Raw genomic sequence first — 17,101 nt, forward strand, 5'->3', positions numbered from 1 at the left:
TGGATAATCTAACAAGTCTTTTCCATTTCTAATGCCTATGATCTCTATGGGGACAGAATTCTTCCTCCCAAGATGTGGACTGATAGCAAAGCTTCTCCACAGAGCTGTCCCAGAAACCCTTGTTCCTACCACATATTAGGGTTGCCAACCCTCCTGGATTGGCTGGGAGTCTACCACAATTGGCCTCGATCTCCAGGGGGCTATTGAAAGCAATCCAGGAGATTTTAATAGGCTGCTAAAAGTCTGGTGGGTGGTGCAGCGGGGCTAAGGCAGGCTCCCTACCTGCCCAGGCTCCGCGCAGCTCCTGGAAGCGGACAGCATGTCTGGCTCCTAGGTGCAGGGATGGCCAGGAGGTCTCCATGCACTGCCTCCGCCTCAAGCACTGCTTCTGCAGCGCCCATTGGCCAGGGAACCCCTTGGCCCCAGCCTGGAGCCCCTTCCTGCAACCCCAACCTGCTCATCCCCAGCCCCACCTCCTACCACACCCCAACCCCGTGCCCCAGACCAGAATGCCCTCCCACACCCTGAACACCTCATTTCTGGACCACCCTGGAGCCCACATCCCCAGCTGGAACCCTCACCCCCTCCCGCACCCCAATCCCGTGCCCTAGCCTGCTGAAAGTGAGTGAAAGTGGGGAGAGCGAGCTACGGAGGGAGGGGGGATGGAGTGAGCAGGGGCGGGGTCTTGGAGGAAGGGCAGACAGGGGCATGGCCTCAGGGAAGGCAGCGGGACAAGGGTGTGCAGGTTTGTGCAATTAGGAAGTTGGCAATCCTACCACATATGCAGACTCAATGGGCAGCATATCTGCACAGCAGGAGATCCATCTACTCCACCCTGCCCCTAAAAGTCTCTAGATATGGAGCTCTTACAGAGCAGTGCCCTGTGGCTTGTGGGGTCCCCAAATTCTATTCAGTTACTGCACAGTGGAACCAGACTTGTTCCAGTGCAAGCAAAGCCCTCCAAGCCTGCAGAAAAAGAGGCAGGATTTGGAGTTTGGCCACTTGTACCTTTTTGTACATGGGAGAAAAAAATTCCTTCCTGACTCCCCCAACCAGCTACACAGTTTAATACTCTGGAGCACAGGATTTGGTCATCCTTGTTACTGCCATACCTTGTATAACTGAAAATAGTACAAACTCTCCCCAAATGAAAATTTCTGTTAAAATTACAGCCACAACATGTATTTCCATGACCTCCAGGAACAGCAAATTTGCAGATTAGTTACAGGCTGCCTAACGAAGTCTTTCCTTTTAGTGGCTCTGATTTCACTGCTCTAGCAGTTTTCATGTTGCAGCCTTGACCTAATACAGTTTTCTCTTTGGTGTATGCACCTTACAAGACCAGCCTCTGATGTGTCTTCAGGATTTGTCTATAAGGCTCTTCCTTTGCATTAGCTGTCAGTGCATGCAGTGCACTGCTATTGGTGTGCATTGTTGCAATTGACTTAGTGTAGTCTCAATGAATATTTGAAAAGATAGTAGAAAGTGAATTTAAAGCTGGTTAATTCCAATGAAAAATAGCCTCTGATGCTTAATAGGTTTTTTTCTATTTTGTTTGCCATTATCTCTGAAAACCAGTGATTCAATCCTGCAAAAGCTTCAGCTAGATCACAATGTTTACACATGGTGCCAGTCATTAAGTTTATATGGACTCTTGCTTCTTTCCTGATTGCCGCCCACCCCCAGATCTTTGAAATGAAAGAACAGCAAGATAAATAAGCCACAGACTATTAAAGAGCATAAACTCTTTGGAAATACACCTGCTGCTCTATGGCTTTTCAGTCTTAAATAGATGACATAGTGGATGCTACAGATGTGTTTTAAAAGACGCAACTGTCTCCTGCAAAGAGTTTCAAAAAGGTCCAAATGGCTCTTTGTTTTCATGCTGATCGATCTATCCATCCCTCCATCCCAGAACTAAGCAAGAGTTCTGTGTAAGCCTGAAAGCTTGTCTCTTTCATCAACAGAAGTTGGTCCAATTAAAGATATTATCTCACGCACCTTGTCTCTCTAATATCTGTGTGTCTGTATTGTATTGCTGCACATCACCATTATTGTATTGCTGCACATCACCATTGTATTGCTGCACATCTGAGCACCTGTCACGTAAAACATATTGGCAATAGCAAAGTCCCTAATGGAGTTCATGAAGTCTCTGGCTCTAGTTTTTTTGTTTTTGTTTTAATTTGAATGGAGGACTGTGCTGTGAATGGCATTCAGGTGCACTACCTTTCCCAGTGGACTGGAGCATTAGTACCAACTGCTAGGTGGATGAAAGAGAATTAAACTCCAAACCACTGCCATGGGCCCTGATCCAAAGCTTGCTCACTTTAATGGGAGACTTTCCATTGACTTCAACTTCTTTTGGATTGGGCCAATGGTCATAAAAGAGAATTTCCATAATTACTTTAACTATCAAGAGCCAGTGGCAACTGGCCAAGTTATCAACATTCACTAGACATAATAAGGGCTATATTTTGCCACACTTACTCATGTTCAACAATACCTTAACAATTCAAACAGTCTCAAGGAAATCAATAGGAGTGAGCTACTACTCAGCATGAATACAAAACTACATACATATCAGTGATCTAACAATAAATAAGCACTTATTTTGTAAACAGACCAGAAAATAAAAAAATGCATTGTTATTAAAAACGTCATAATTTTGATCAGGATACAACCCATCTTGTCAGAAGTTGGTCGAAGTAAATTTTTTTTTGGTAGGTGATACAATTCTTATCTGCAACTTGACAGGATGTAGAAAATAATTACAAATGAAAAGGTTATTCATAATTTTTATATGAGTTAATTAGTAAATCCAATCAGAGTCTCTCATTACAGTAATTAATAATTGATTATACTTCAAATTAAACACATTTTTTCATCAAAATCTAATTAAATACCTGCTTTTTTGCCTGCTGATTAAATCAGTGGGCCTGGCAGTGACACTCTTTGTTAAATATGTTTATGCTGTACTGAACTGATGCATTTTATTTTTAATAATTGATAGTTCCTTTAGAAATTAGCAATAATGACCCATAATTACGACTTCAACCTGATCAGCATTCCTGGCACCTTGCCAGTCATACACAGTGCTTGGCAGATAACACAGGACTCATCCAAATGGGAAAAAAAGGATCTAAAGCATAACCCATGGACATAATTTTTAACCATATTAACTATGAATTAAATCAGGACTCTCCTCTTTTCAAAACTGCTGGAAAAGTTTTCTGAACAGGAGACCATTAAGGGGCAAGCCAGCCTTCCTGACCTATCTGTAACACAGCAAAAGTATATACACATCCACAGTCATAATTAATGGACACCAAAGTTTTAAGTGAGCTATGAAGAGATACCTCTGACACAGAGAGATAATGTCCAATGGAACCCTGTTCAGAGCATAAGGAGAATGCTAGATAAATGAGACAGACAGGCTCAAACATAAGTAGCAAATGATGAAAACTGACTGTACATTCCATCAAACTGTTACTGATTTAATGCTGGTTAATTAATCATTTCTGCTCCTATTATAGCAGGCACAAAAGTGACTGAAGTATAATACGAGTCAGCAGTGGAAAAGATTGAGTCATTAGAGCAGCACACATAAAGGGAACATGGTGAAACTGAACATTGGTGGTAACTGTAGTAATAATTATACACGTATGAAATGAAAGAGAAAAATCTTTCAATCCAGGTAACGATTTGCTAGCTCTAATCGCAATATTTTACAGATCATTAGCCTACAGGAAGTTACAGTGAAATCCAAGACAACAGCTTGTTTGTGCCACACAGAACAGGCACTTTCACCTCTGGCTACACAACAGTTTGTATCATTGCCATTTTAAAAGAGGAGTCTAGCAAAGAACCTATATAAACTAATACCAGGTTTATCAGCGAAGAAGGAAGGGAAATGAAAGGTAATACCAGGCAAAATTCAAACAAAAATGCCATTGCACAGCTGCAACAGGACAGCAAATTTTCCATATCTTCTGTATTTCAAAGTTAATTTATTCCACTAACCCTCAAAATGTCCTGTTGAGCCAAAGCCCCTGAACTATTTCCTCAGTCAACTAAAACTCCCAGACTGTTCCTCTTATTCATGCAAGTAGTTCCATTGATTTCAATAAAATTACTCGCGTGAGTAAGACAAGCAACATTTAGCTCCAAGCCAAGTGGAGATTTTGCCGGAGTAAGAACAGGACCAACATTTCAGGATTTGGAGTCTGACTCAGCTCCCACTGACTTTGATGGGAGCACAATCGGGACCCCGGTCTCATTACTATGCTTTATTGTAGGTGGGCTTGTCTCATTCTAGCTGATTCCAACACTTTCTCCAGCAAAAAAGGAACAATTCAAACTCTTTACATACAGCATATGGAATAGGTTCTATTAAACTTTGGTGGTACTATTAAATGAAGTGAGCCCAACATTGCAACACCCATCAAAGTCAATGGGCTTACACGGGTTTCAGGGCTTGTCAGACAGAGAGTTAGTGCACAGCAAGCTGGCATGTAAATCCACAGTGCACCAGCCGGCTGTGCTCTAATGGTCCATATGGACCCGGCCACTGAACACTAAAAGTTCACTAGTGCACACTGATTTGCTGCTATTTGAGACTGGAATATGTCAAAGCACACTAGAAACTTTTAGTGAGCAGTTGCATTGTCCATGCAGCCAGTTAGCGCATGGCAGACTAGTGTACTGTAGATTTACACCTCAGCTTACCACACACTAACTCTCCATCTAGACAAGCCCCACGAAGTCTTACTTGTTAGTTACTATGGGTGTAACCAACTTGGTCTTGCAGTTCCCAAATGTTAGCAACACTGGTGCTGAGGGTAGAGGATAAAAAGGCTGAAAAGTGAAATATGCTTACCGATAAAATAAGCAAGCAGGATCACCAGCGTGACTGAGATGATAATGGCACTCAGAGCAGCACATTTCCAGTTACAGTACTTATAGGGTTTCTTCAGATTAAAGGCAGGCCTAGAGAAGGTACTTCTGGGAAGGGGTCTAGGGGGAGGTGAGTACACAGTGCTGGACGTCAGGGGATATCCCGGCGATGTTGTACAGAAGAGGGGAGAGGTGCCTCCGGGTTTAAACAGGAAGTGCCTGAGGGAAGAAAGACAAAGAGTAGGTGACTCTTCACAAAAATAAAAGCAGAGGCAGAATTCAAAGCTTAGGGACGGTGGCTGCTTCCTGAGTGAAGAAAGCAGCTTCACACAATGATTTGTAAATACACAGATGCCATGCACAGAAGAGAAGAATAAAGAACAGACAAGTCACACAGAGTAAAAGAAAAACGTCACAGTGCCAACAATACTGCAGAGAACACTTTGACAGAAAGAGACATCTCCACGGGAAAGCTCACATTACAGTGAAATGAGAGATCCCAAGCACTGCTAGGACAGATCAGTTCACGCAGGCAGGACTGAGGGCCTGATCCTGTTCCCACTGAAACTTTCAATTGAATTTTAATGGGAGCAAGTTGGAGGTGGAGGAGAACATGAAAATGTACCCAAATATACTGATTGCTGCAGGAGAACTTTGTTTTGTTTTCGTTTTTGGGGTTTTTTTTGCTGTGTGGAGATGGGAAAAAGGGAGATCAGGTCGTTTCACGGTGCCAAAATGTCACAATGTTCCTAGTTTTCCATCCCAACATTTTGACAGCAGCCATATTTTAGCCTACTTGTTTTTTGTGTGGCTTAGGAGACAGCAATGTAAGGACCTTGAGCAAGTCTCACTAAAGTCAGAGGGAAGAATCCCATTGATTTCTATGGGAGTTAGGACAAACTGTAAATGAAGACTACAGTTTTCAGGAAAAGCTCTTGAGAACTTTAAGGCACCCGAATCCCTCTTTTCCTGGATTTTCTTCAGGAGTGAAGGGAAAGGAAGGAGAAACAGTAGTAGCTTGGGTGGTAGGCCTGATTCTCCTCTCTCTAGGCCAGTGTAAATCAGGAGTAACTCCACTACTGTGGGATCAGAATCAGGTCCAATGCAACTAGTATTTTTAGTCATGATTTTATTGGCCAGATCCTGAGCAGTGATAAATCAGTACCACCCCACCGAAGTCGATGGGGTTATGCTGGTTTATGCCAGTTGAGCATGTGGCCCAAGGTTTCCATCTCAAAGACACACATGTAATAATAGGGAAAAACTCTCACATGCAGAAACATTGTTGTGAAGAAAAGTCATGGAACGATTTGTGCAGTATAAAGTGATGTGGATTTTCTTTTAAAACAACGTTTATGCTACTTCTGGCAAACCCATTAACTGTACAAAATAATGGTTGCTAGAGCATGACTCATTATTTCCACTATTCGTCTATGTTAAAACTTTAATTCTTGCAGCAGTGTCTCCACTATTAATTCATTTCTTTACTATATTTTGCTACAGCTTTATTTGGTCCCCACGGAAGCTGCATCTGCAGTGTACAAATATAACAAGCAGTATTGCAGCTGATGATGATTTGTTAGGCAATGAACCTGGAAAATATCAGTTTAACATTTGCAGTATTGTTCAGCCAGCCTCATAGTAGTTTAATGTCTTCACTGAAATCCTAGTAACCTTCGTTTATAAAAGACTGTAAATTGCTACAGATACATCTTATTAATGAAATGATTTTCAAAATGGCAAAGAAAGCCAATGAGATGCTATGGATCATCAGCATATTAATGAGGCTGCCATTAATATGTACAGGATGCTGTGCTCCAAGCTCAGGAACTTCATTTTTTAAAGCCATGTTAGAAGAGGCAAAAAATGGCATTGCCCTTAAAACGTCACTGAAGTGACCAAATGCTTTCATGCAAAGATCATAATGACTGTACAGTAAACAGGAAGACCACATACGTGTCACATACCCATCATTGTAAGCACCGTCATGTCGGGAGGAGGTGAGAATGTCCATCTCAATGAGGTTGTCCTGCAATGTCTCTAGGAATGTCTGCTTTGCTATGTTTCTACATACATATGGAAACATGAATGAAGCCAGTGAGTCATGCATCTATGAAGCGTGATCTTATAAACCACAATGGTATAGTGCAGTTGTGCATGGAATTAGAATGATGGACCATATATTTATATGTATAGGATATTACACATATACATATACAGCATTTAAGAATGTTCACTTCTAAGTATGCGTATACACACATATATATGAACTGACACACATCCCTGTGTGCATATATATATATAAAGTTAGTTTTTTTATGTCTATGTACATTCTTTATTATTTTGCTGACAGTGCAAAAAATATGTATGAAACTTTTTGATCTGCTGGATTCAAAAGACCAAATCTTAATTTAGTAAAGCTGTACTCCAATAATGAGTCTGCATCAGTGTCTGTTTAGGTGCGAAGACTGAATTCACTGCCCAAATACTGTCAATACCATGGTTCCATCTTGTGTTATCACTAAGGTTGAGATTTTGTCATGGTTATTTTTAGTAAAAGTCATAGACAGGTCACAGGCAATGAACAAAAATTCAAAGAAGCCGTGACCTGTCTGCTGTGGCTCCATGGTTTCCCCCCACCACCATTGTGGCTGGGAGCTGTGGGGTTCTCCCTTCGCCCACAGCAGCTGGGAGCTGCATGGTGACCATATTTCCCAAAGAGAAAATGGTACATCCCAACCGCTCGCCTGCGGCATCCTACTCCCTCCCCAACCCCGTGTGAGGCTGTCACCCATCGCTGGAACCCTGAGAAGGGCCCCCTCAGGAGTCTGTCACCTGTTGCTGGAAATCTGCAGGGGCCCCCCTGTTGCTTGTCGCTGCTGTCGCCTGTCTCTGGAACCCTGCCAGGGCCCCACTGCCTGACAGCTCCAGAGTCCTGAAGCCCCAGGGGCTGAAGAAGAGAATGTCAGGGAGGTCTCTGGAAAATCACAGATTCTGTGACTTCCATGACCTCTGTGACATAAATGTAGCCTTAATCATCACATATCTCCATCCAAAATTTAACCAGATGGATGATTTAGTTGGTGTTTGTCCTGCTTTGAGCAGGGGATTGGACTAGATGACCTCCTAAGGTCTCTTCCAACCCTAATATTCTATGATTCTCTGTTTCGTTTAAATCCTTACTTTGCACTTTGAATTGGGTAATTAACAACTGAATTAATCTAATCTTCTTACTTATTTTAGTGAGGCAATGTTAGTCTGATATATAGAAGTTGAGATATCTGGGTTTTCTTTCATGTGCACGTTTTAAATAAACATTCTCTCAATTACTGAGTGGCAGAAAGTTGAATAAGTTATCTGTAATTCTTATAATGGATTGATGGTAATGGATAGCTTAAACAAATGGCACGTTAGTCTGAAATACCCCGGTTTGGGTTTTGAAAAGTCTTGCCCCTTCCCAGTTTTGTTTGTACATATATGGAGATCAGCCAAATCCAGAGCCATATATCCTAAACTACTTAATACTTTTGGTTGGGGGGATGGGGAGTGACCGAGAGACAACCACTCAACTTCAAATGTTTTATAATTACATTTGGAACATCTATAGCACCATCAAGGATCTCAAAGCTCTTTACAAACACTTAAGTCTCAGTTGACAGAAAATGAGGCACAGACAGGGGAAGGTGCCCAAGGTCCCACAGTCGGTCAGAGGCAGAGCTGGGAACCAGAACCGAGACCTCCTGGCCTGCAATCCTGTGCCACAAGACCAGACACAAGAACATCCTTTTCATCTTTTGCAAAATCAAATCCATCCCTGATTTTGCCATTCTCTATTTTCAAACTTCAAAAGTAAATCTAAGTCTGTATCTTGAAACTTCAGTAAATTCCCAAGCCAAGACTAAAGAAGAGAAACTCATCAGCATTGTGACACTTTATCACTTATGCAGGATTAAGGGTTTCCAGGATATGAGAGGCGTGTGGTGAACTCTATCACAGAAGCTGTATTCAGGTAACAGGCTATACCAAGGGAAACTTCAGTACTGCCGCATTATGTAAACCTCCCTCTATGAAGTGTCCTTAACCTTAGTTTTCATCTCTCCTTCTCGCTAATGCCAGCACTTGTTTAGTTCAAGCTACTGCCTTTGTTGGCTATGGGCTGCACTGACAGCACAGATCTGCAGTTGATCCCAGTGACAGGAATGTGATTCATATTCATAGCTTTCAAGTAAAGTGGATCAACATGCTTAAGCTGAGACATAGCACTGGAAATATCAACCCGTCTCAAAGTATTTACTGCTTCCTCTCCTTCCTCAAGAATGCAGGAAAAGTTGGGTGTTTCACTCAATGTAATAAGGAAGCTACGCACTCGCACATAGAGCCTTTAATGGATAAAAGGCAATGTACCTAACAACACAGTAATCAGAAAAGGTTCATGAATAATTAAAATTTGTGTAAAACTGGTGGTTCCATGTATTTCAGTTGTGAATTGTCAATAAAATGGAAGAGAACACTGGGTTATGTGATCTTCTAATGCATGTCAGGAACAGAGCAGTCACACACTGGGCTACACTGGCAATTATTATGCAACTGGACTCTTTCTTTACTATGGGCCAGATTCTACCCACTTACTTAATCTGAGTAGGGGTTTACTCTGGGTACATATGCTAATTCTGGAGTAAAATCCTGAGTCAACATGAGTCAGGGAGGTATAATCTGGTCCTCGGTGCTTACAGCGTGAAATTCTCTGGGACTAGTATTGCCCTAAAGCTACAGCTGTGCCAAGCAAATGGCTGTCTCAGCTGGCATTTATTTGCTCACTGCAAGGTCACATTTACCAGAACAGAAAGGAGAGGTCAGAAAAAAAAGGGAGGAATAAAGAGCAGAGAAAGCGTGGGGAGAAATGACTCACCTGTAAGATCTCACTGCTGAGCAAAGATGTTTTCATACAATAAATTGCTTTTAAAGCAGCAAAGGCTGGAGAAGTGGAGAAAAGAGAGGCAGAAAGAGAACTAGAGGAAAAGGGGAGAGGAGTGAGGAAAAAGAAATGAAGAAAAAGAGGGAAGGAGGAGATGTGAAGAGGGGCTCCTCTTCCAGCAACATATGAAATTTTGATGGGTATAGTATTTGTAAGATTTAAGCACCTATACTTTGCATTTATGTTAGCTTTTGCATTAAACTCAACCTGTCCCCACCCAACCCTCCACTCTGAACATCCCTGGATAAGGTCATTAAAAAGCTGAACCCAGATCTGAATTCTGCAAATAGTCCCAATGTTATTAAAAATCAAAACCAAACACCTTCAAATTTGGGATGGGAGAGGTTTGCAATCCAGTGTTTTATACACATTTTCTAGCTTGTGCTGGTCTCTATTTAAAAGATATACCTTTCTCTTTATGTCATCTCTCTGTGCTGGCTAGTGTGGAATTACAAAAATGGATATTCAACAGAAATACAGTTCCATTTTTGACATGAGATTATCACAATACCATATTTCTATACTTCAAAGGTCTTAATTCTTGGATTAATTGCTCTGGGATGGAATCTATTTTTTAAATGTTGAACTTTTTGTGGTTTACTTATTTATTATTCCACTAGTTGCTGATCTTTTTGATCCCTAAGTAGCTAGATTTTTGCAGTGGGAAGGAACTACACAGTTACTCTACATAGTAGGAAGAATTCTGCTCTCAAGTCTGAGGACAAACCTGAACAATGGTGTCTGGTCTCTGAGAACTCTCACCGAAGTAAAGGGAAGATCTGTGGATGTCGGAGATGAGCCACACGTTACTAATCCTCGATACAGTGCAGTCTCTATTTATTATGTTGTTACTAGTTCTACAACATATCTATTATCCAAATAGTTTGTTTAGTGGGGGAACAATAATATCTTGATGATGACCAACTGAATTACTAATTTGTTATGCAGCATCAGCTCATAGAATCATTTACCTGTTTATAAAGGCAATATAATGCCCTTCCAGCTGACCTTTCAGAAGTTACATAACTGCAACAAATAATCTGTTTTCTATACAATGTCAATGTATAGTGTGATGACATCTAGGATAAAGTAATAATGACAGTAGTTTGTGAAGCAAGTGAAAGCCCTAACCTACATACAAAGACTTCTTCTTGTGAGTAAATTCTAGATGACCAGTCTGGCTAGGAGCAATCATATGAATTCCTCAATATGTCTATGACAGTTAAGTAATATGCAAATAAAACACACTGCTTCACACTTGGAGAGACATTCACCAGATCTATTATGGTGGAGCAGTATTGATGCTATAGTTAAGGATGTGTCAGAGTTTTCAGTTTAACACGGGGTATAGTCTGGGCTCTAGATACCTAACAGACCACTTCTCTTTCTCTCCATGTATCACTGTAATTGTTAAGATTTCTGATGCTCGCTCTCTCTCTCTCATGGTCCATGGATTTGGACATCTAGGAGCGGGATGTTTTCACGGGAGGGCCTTTAACTCTGAGGTTACACCACTGATCCCACAAAGCCAGGTTATTATTTATTTTGGGTATGGCAGTAGGTGCCCAGAGACCCCAAGTAGATTTGGTGACCCCATTGTGCTAGTCACTGTACATCCACAAAAGAAGACAAGACCTCTCCTCCAAAGGCCTTACAATCTAAATTAAGACAAGATGCAACAAGGAAGTGTAACAAATAGCAAGAGGGAAGGGGCAGAGGAAAGCCATTATAATAACATGGTTACATAGGCTAACAATGTGCATAACTGGACTGCTGTAAATCAACTGAAAGGTGTTTTCCCCCACCTTTTCCTTTTTTTAAAATGAGTACAGTCTGCTAGACCTGAATACTGTTCGATTTAGCCATCATTTTTTGCTCAGTTTCTTCTAGGAGTTAGGGCCTTAGTTATATATTATGTACTCAAATCCTGAGACAATATGGAAGGAGCATGTTTAAAAATAGGTTAGGCCCCCATAGATCCCTGATAGCTAAGGACCTGATCCTGGAGTAACCTCACAGAAATCAAAGGGACTACTCATAGAAGGGCTGCAGAATTGGGCACAGAATAAGCTATGATGTACATTTCCTTAATAAAGAAACAACAGGTAAAGTTCACTGCCTGAGTGTATATGCACCAGAGTTGGTACCCTAATAAAATTATTGCAACCGTGGCCAAGTCACATTTACAGTTCTAACATGTAATTTTGTCCTAATCTTTTAGGGCCAGCTTCTTAGTTGGGTCTTAATCAGTCAGTCCCTGAGAAATCAATTAGACTGAAATGCCATAAAAATGTTAAATTGGGACATAATCTGCAGTTCAGAGGTGCCTGCGAACATGGCTCTTACCCAGATTGTCAAGGTTCCTCCCCCACTCTGAACTCTAGGGTACAGATGTGGGGACCTGCATGAAAAACCTCCTAAGCTTATCTTTACCAACTTAGGTCAAAACTTCCCCAAGGTACAAAATATTCCACCCGTTGTCCTTGGATTGGCTGCTACCACCACCAAACTAATACTGGTTACTGGGGAAGAGCTGTTTGGACGCGTCTTTCCCCCCCAAATACTTCCCAAAACCTTGCACCCCACTTCCTGGACAAGGTTTGGTAAAAAGCCTCACCAATTTGCCTAGGTGACTACAGACCCAGACCCTTGGATCTTAAGAACAATGAACAATCCTCCCAACACTTGCACCCTGCCTTTCCAGGAAAATGTTGGATAAAAAGCCTCACCAATTTGCATAGGTGACCACAGACCCAAACCCTTGGATCTGAGAACAATGAAAAAGCATTCAGTTTTCTTTCAAGAAGACTTTTAATAAAAATAGAAGTAAATAGAAATAAAGAAATCCCCCCTGTAAAATCAGGATGGTAGATATCTTACAGGGTAATTAGATTCAAAAACACAGAGAACCCCTCTAGGCAAAACCTTAAGTTACAAAAAAGATACACAGACAGAAATAGTTATTCTATTCAGCACAATTCTTTTCTCAGCCATTTAAAGAAATCATAATCTAACACATTCCTAGCTAGATTACTTACTAAAAGTTCTAAGACTCCATTCCTGGTCTATCCCCGGCAGAAACCAGTATATAGACAGACCCACAGACCCTTCGTTTCTCTCCCTCCTCCCAGCTTTTGAAAGTATCTTGTCTCCTCATTGGTCATTTTGGTCAGGTGCCAGCGAGGTTACCTTTAGCTTCTTAACCCTTTACAGGTGAGAGGAGCTTTCCCCTGGCCAGGAGGGATTTCAAAGGGGTTTACCCTTCCCTTTATATTTATGACACAGATAGATCAAAATATGCACCTGCTTTTAAAAACAATGTTCTCAGCAGTGCTGCTTTGGTGACTCAACTGAGCAGATTCTGCCCTAGAGTGGATGCATACAGCTCCCATTGATCTCAATGAGAGTCCATGAATGTAATGGACTGACAAATTTGGCCCTTAGCTCGGTTTTGGGATCTAGTAAATGTTGTTTTCTGTCTGGAATCTATCCTGGGGGTTTGTTCATCCCAACTGAGGCAGTTAAGTGAATTTATATGCCCCAGTTTAGCTCCAGAAGACACGTCCTCAGGCCTAGGGAGGGGAAGAAACAGATATCAAGGTTGGGACCAAAGAGGGGCTCCAGTGGATCTCTCCTTGGGCAAAGGGAATGGTAGAATGCAATCTCTGGAGAACGAGGAGGTAATTCTGTAAGCTGAACAGGAGTAGAGGCATCTGTCATCAGGGGAAGTCTTGAGTCAAAACTGCTGAGGAGGCCCAGGTGTGAGGAAGTGGGGTTGAGGAACTATAATGAGCCCCAGCTTAGAAGCAAACAGATATGGTGGGGAGGGCAGAGAATTGGTTAATTGGAAAAATTGTGTGCATGTTTGTTTGTGATAGACAGTGTGTGTTAGGGCATGTCTACACAGTGAGATAGTGTGCAGCAAGCTGGGGTGTAAACAAAGCACACTAACTGGCCATGTGGACCCTGCTACTACACACTAAAAGTTCCCTACGGCACTTTGATCTACTCTCCTTTGAAATAAAAGTCGACCAAAGAACACTACGGAACTTTCACTGTGTGGTATCAGGGCCCACACAACCAATTAGTGTGCAGCAGGCTAGCATGTTGTGGATTTATACTGCAGCTTGCCATGCACTAACTCACTGTCTAGACAAGCCCTTAGTGTGAGTGCAGGCACATATTCAGGATTCATTGTATGTGGGTGTGTCTATGCGAGAAAGATTGGATGTGTTCAGGTGTGTGTGTTTTCACTTTTTCTCACCGGTGTCTCTCTTCCCACTGTGAACACAAGCAGTGGGAAAGGGGCAAGAGAGCTGGCAGCCTCATCTCTTATTCAGAAGCTGCAGCAGCAAAATATCAAGAGCAGGTGAGAGGAAGGTCTAATCAGCCTGGTATTAAATAATGCCAGCGAGCATCCTTTTCATTATCCAAGTAGTTACGGGTGTGTAGCATATCCTGCAGGGGAATACGACAGGGAGCATGAACAACCATCAGGGGATACTATTATTAATTCAGTCATATCCAGAATGTCCAGCAAAATCACAGAGAGTCAAAGGTTATGGATCAACCTAAGACTCTGTGGGGTCCAATGGTAAGTGTCTATATGCATTATAGACAGATCTGACCCTCATTTTAGCGTTCTTGTTACTCTGTGAAGAAGCCCTTCTTAAACTGATTTCATAAAGGTTTATGTTTGTGGTTCTTCAAGCAAAGAGTGGGTAATTTTACACATTATCCATTGTGTGTACTTTCTTAGGACAAGCTAGGAGCTCATCTGTTACCAGGTACCACACAGATCTACAGACCATTTCTAATTTATAGAAAGTTTATTTCTTCATAAATATGAAACTTCAATATTGTCTAGATGTAAATCCAAATAAGACCACCTGCCATCACTTCCACGAAACTTGGTGCTTTCATTCTTAGACCTTTGAGAGATTTGCTGAAATCTTAGCCAATTTTCTGAGGAAAAAACATTTTAAACGGAGCAAGTTCCTCAGGATAAATAAGGACAATACTGAGACATACAATTATCCAGTACCAGAAAGGCAGGAGATACATGGAAAAGAACACGAGAAGTTAATGGAAGCAATATTAACTGACTCATGTGCCACCATTCAGTGTTCCGTACTGCTTCAAGCAATACTGGAGGATAGTAAAATGCAGCAACATATTCCCCCCTTTCTGATTAGGTCTAACAAGATCAACCTTTCCTGCATTATATATTACAATAATTATCTGCTGGATGAGGCACAGCTAGAAGGCTAAATCTTTTCAATATATTGACTGATTTCAGTTTCATAAATAGGATATTGATTTATCCCACCACATAAGAAGAAAATACATTAAGAATAAACATTTTTAATCTATGATTCTGGTTTTAATTTTAAATGGAGGAAAAAAACTTATAAGCCACTGTTAATACCAATGATATTTTTAGTATATGGAAGCAGAGCAATTTCCTCTTCTCTTAGTCCAAATAAAAGACAGGAGGAATAATACATACAACTTGGAATGGATAAATTAAACATCAGTTCACAAACTGAACCGGTGGCTAAACAGACATATTTTTCCATGTATACTGTGTTGTTCTAGCCATGTTGGTCCCATGATATTAGAGTGGGTGAGGTAATCTCATCTATTCGACCTACTTCTGTTGGTGACACACATAAGCTTTTGAACTTACACAGACCTGAAGAAGAGCTCTGTATAAGCATGGAAGTTTATCTCTCACCACCAGAAGTTGGTCCAAAAAATATTACCTCACCCACCTTGTCTCTCTACTATTTTTCTATGGCATACACTAAGCTGAATATAGAATACTGTAAATAACTAAAAAAAACCCCTACCTAGTCTCCAGTGGGATGTTGCTGTTGAGTAACCAGTTGTCCTGAGCATGGGCTGGCTCTTGGGTGCTGGCAGGGTGCTCTCCAGAAAGAGAGTGGTCAGTAGGAGCAGGGCTGGGGTTGCTACGTGGCGTGAAGTTCCCTCTGTTTAGGGAGTTGATTGAGGCTGCTTGATGCTGATTTGGCGTGTGAGCGTGTGGTAGTGGAGGTGGAGGAGTTCGAAGTCTTGAATGGTTCTGAAGACCTGGAGGGTGATCTAAAACATAAGTAAGTATTTGTAAGGTTTAGGACTCCAGCCAATGTTCATTCGCACAAGCAGTTCAAAGAAGTATGAAGACTAAGGGTATGTCTACCCAACAATTAAACACCCGTGGCTGGCCGGGGTCAGCTGATTCAGGCTCGCGGGGCTTTGGCTGTGGGGTTGTAAATTGCTGTGTAGATGTCTGACCTTGGCTGGAGCCCAAGCTTTGCCTGCCCCCACCCCGGTCGCTGCGTCTCAAAGCTTGGGCTCCTGCCAAGCCTGAACGTCTACACAGCTCCGTGAGCCCGCAGTCATGCCGTGGGTCTTTTATTCCAGTGTATACATACCGTTGAAGACTACAGACACGAAATCAAACTCAAAAGACAAACATGGTCCTTCCTGTTCAATAACTTCTAATGAAACATACAATACTTGTATAAAGTGAACAGCAGAACATACATTTCATACAAGAATGTTATAAAGGCTTAGAACACTGCAAGAGGTCTGTTCCTATCATCGAATTAGTTCTGACTCACAACTGCAGGTGTAATTGCCATCTTTGTAGTGATGCTGATTTATGATACAGCATGCAAAATATAACCAGCCTAGGTAAATAAAGCAAGGTAAATACACTTTTCATTGAAGTTTGTTCTCACTGCTTTGCCTGAATTCTCTAACCGGACCAGAAGATAGGGGTAAAAGATAGTAGAGTTCATTCTGGATTTCAAGAAGGGCATAAGACTGTATCGATACACAATTTACAAATGTAGACAGCATAAAAGGAGGGAGAACTACTGAAACGGAGTACAAAAAGGCTTGGGGAATAGATATAGAAGGTGTCAGTGAAATGAAACAGTTAAGGATGAGGATAGGAAAGAAGGGTGGTACTGGGGCCGTGTTAAGGTTACTTTGTTTAAAATTCCAGACATTGTCATGTGCTAGTGAACAAAATCTGGTGAGGATGAGATTAGGAAAGGAGGGAAGCGAGAGCAAATGTTCCAGAAAAGAACAAACACATGAAGAAAGATTAGAACAGATAAGGATTTTGGGTATAAAATAACTGGTAGATAATTTATTTTGCCCATCTTTTCTGGGAAATTAAGAAAAAAGTAAAAACTGCTAATGGATCTTGTGGGAGAT

The 17,101-nt window shown here is 41.5% G+C and overlaps 1 protein-coding gene across 1 annotated transcript in view; it reads right to left on the minus strand.

Moving 5' to 3' along the window:
• Positions 1-15,945, minus strand: part of TENM4 (teneurin transmembrane protein 4) — a 248,881-nt gene extending 232,936 nt beyond the window's left edge. Inside the window, exons 1-3 of the mRNA XM_078852201.1 lie at positions 15,724-15,945; positions 6,864-6,962; positions 4,880-5,115 (exon numbers count right to left, since the gene is read on the minus strand). Coding sequence (XP_078708327.1) covers positions 4,880-5,115; positions 6,864-6,910 — 283 coding nt within the window. The 5' untranslated portion in view covers positions 6,911-6,962; positions 15,724-15,945. The remainder of the gene's footprint in view (positions 1-4,879; positions 5,116-6,863; positions 6,963-15,723) is intronic.
• Positions 15,946-17,101: the final 1,156 nt, after the last annotated feature.

Source organism: Lepidochelys kempii, chromosome 1 (assembly GCF_965140285.1).
Source record: "Lepidochelys kempii isolate rLepKem1 chromosome 1, rLepKem1.hap1, whole genome shotgun sequence".
Taxonomy (NCBI): Eukaryota; Metazoa; Chordata; order Testudines; family Cheloniidae; genus Lepidochelys; species Lepidochelys kempii.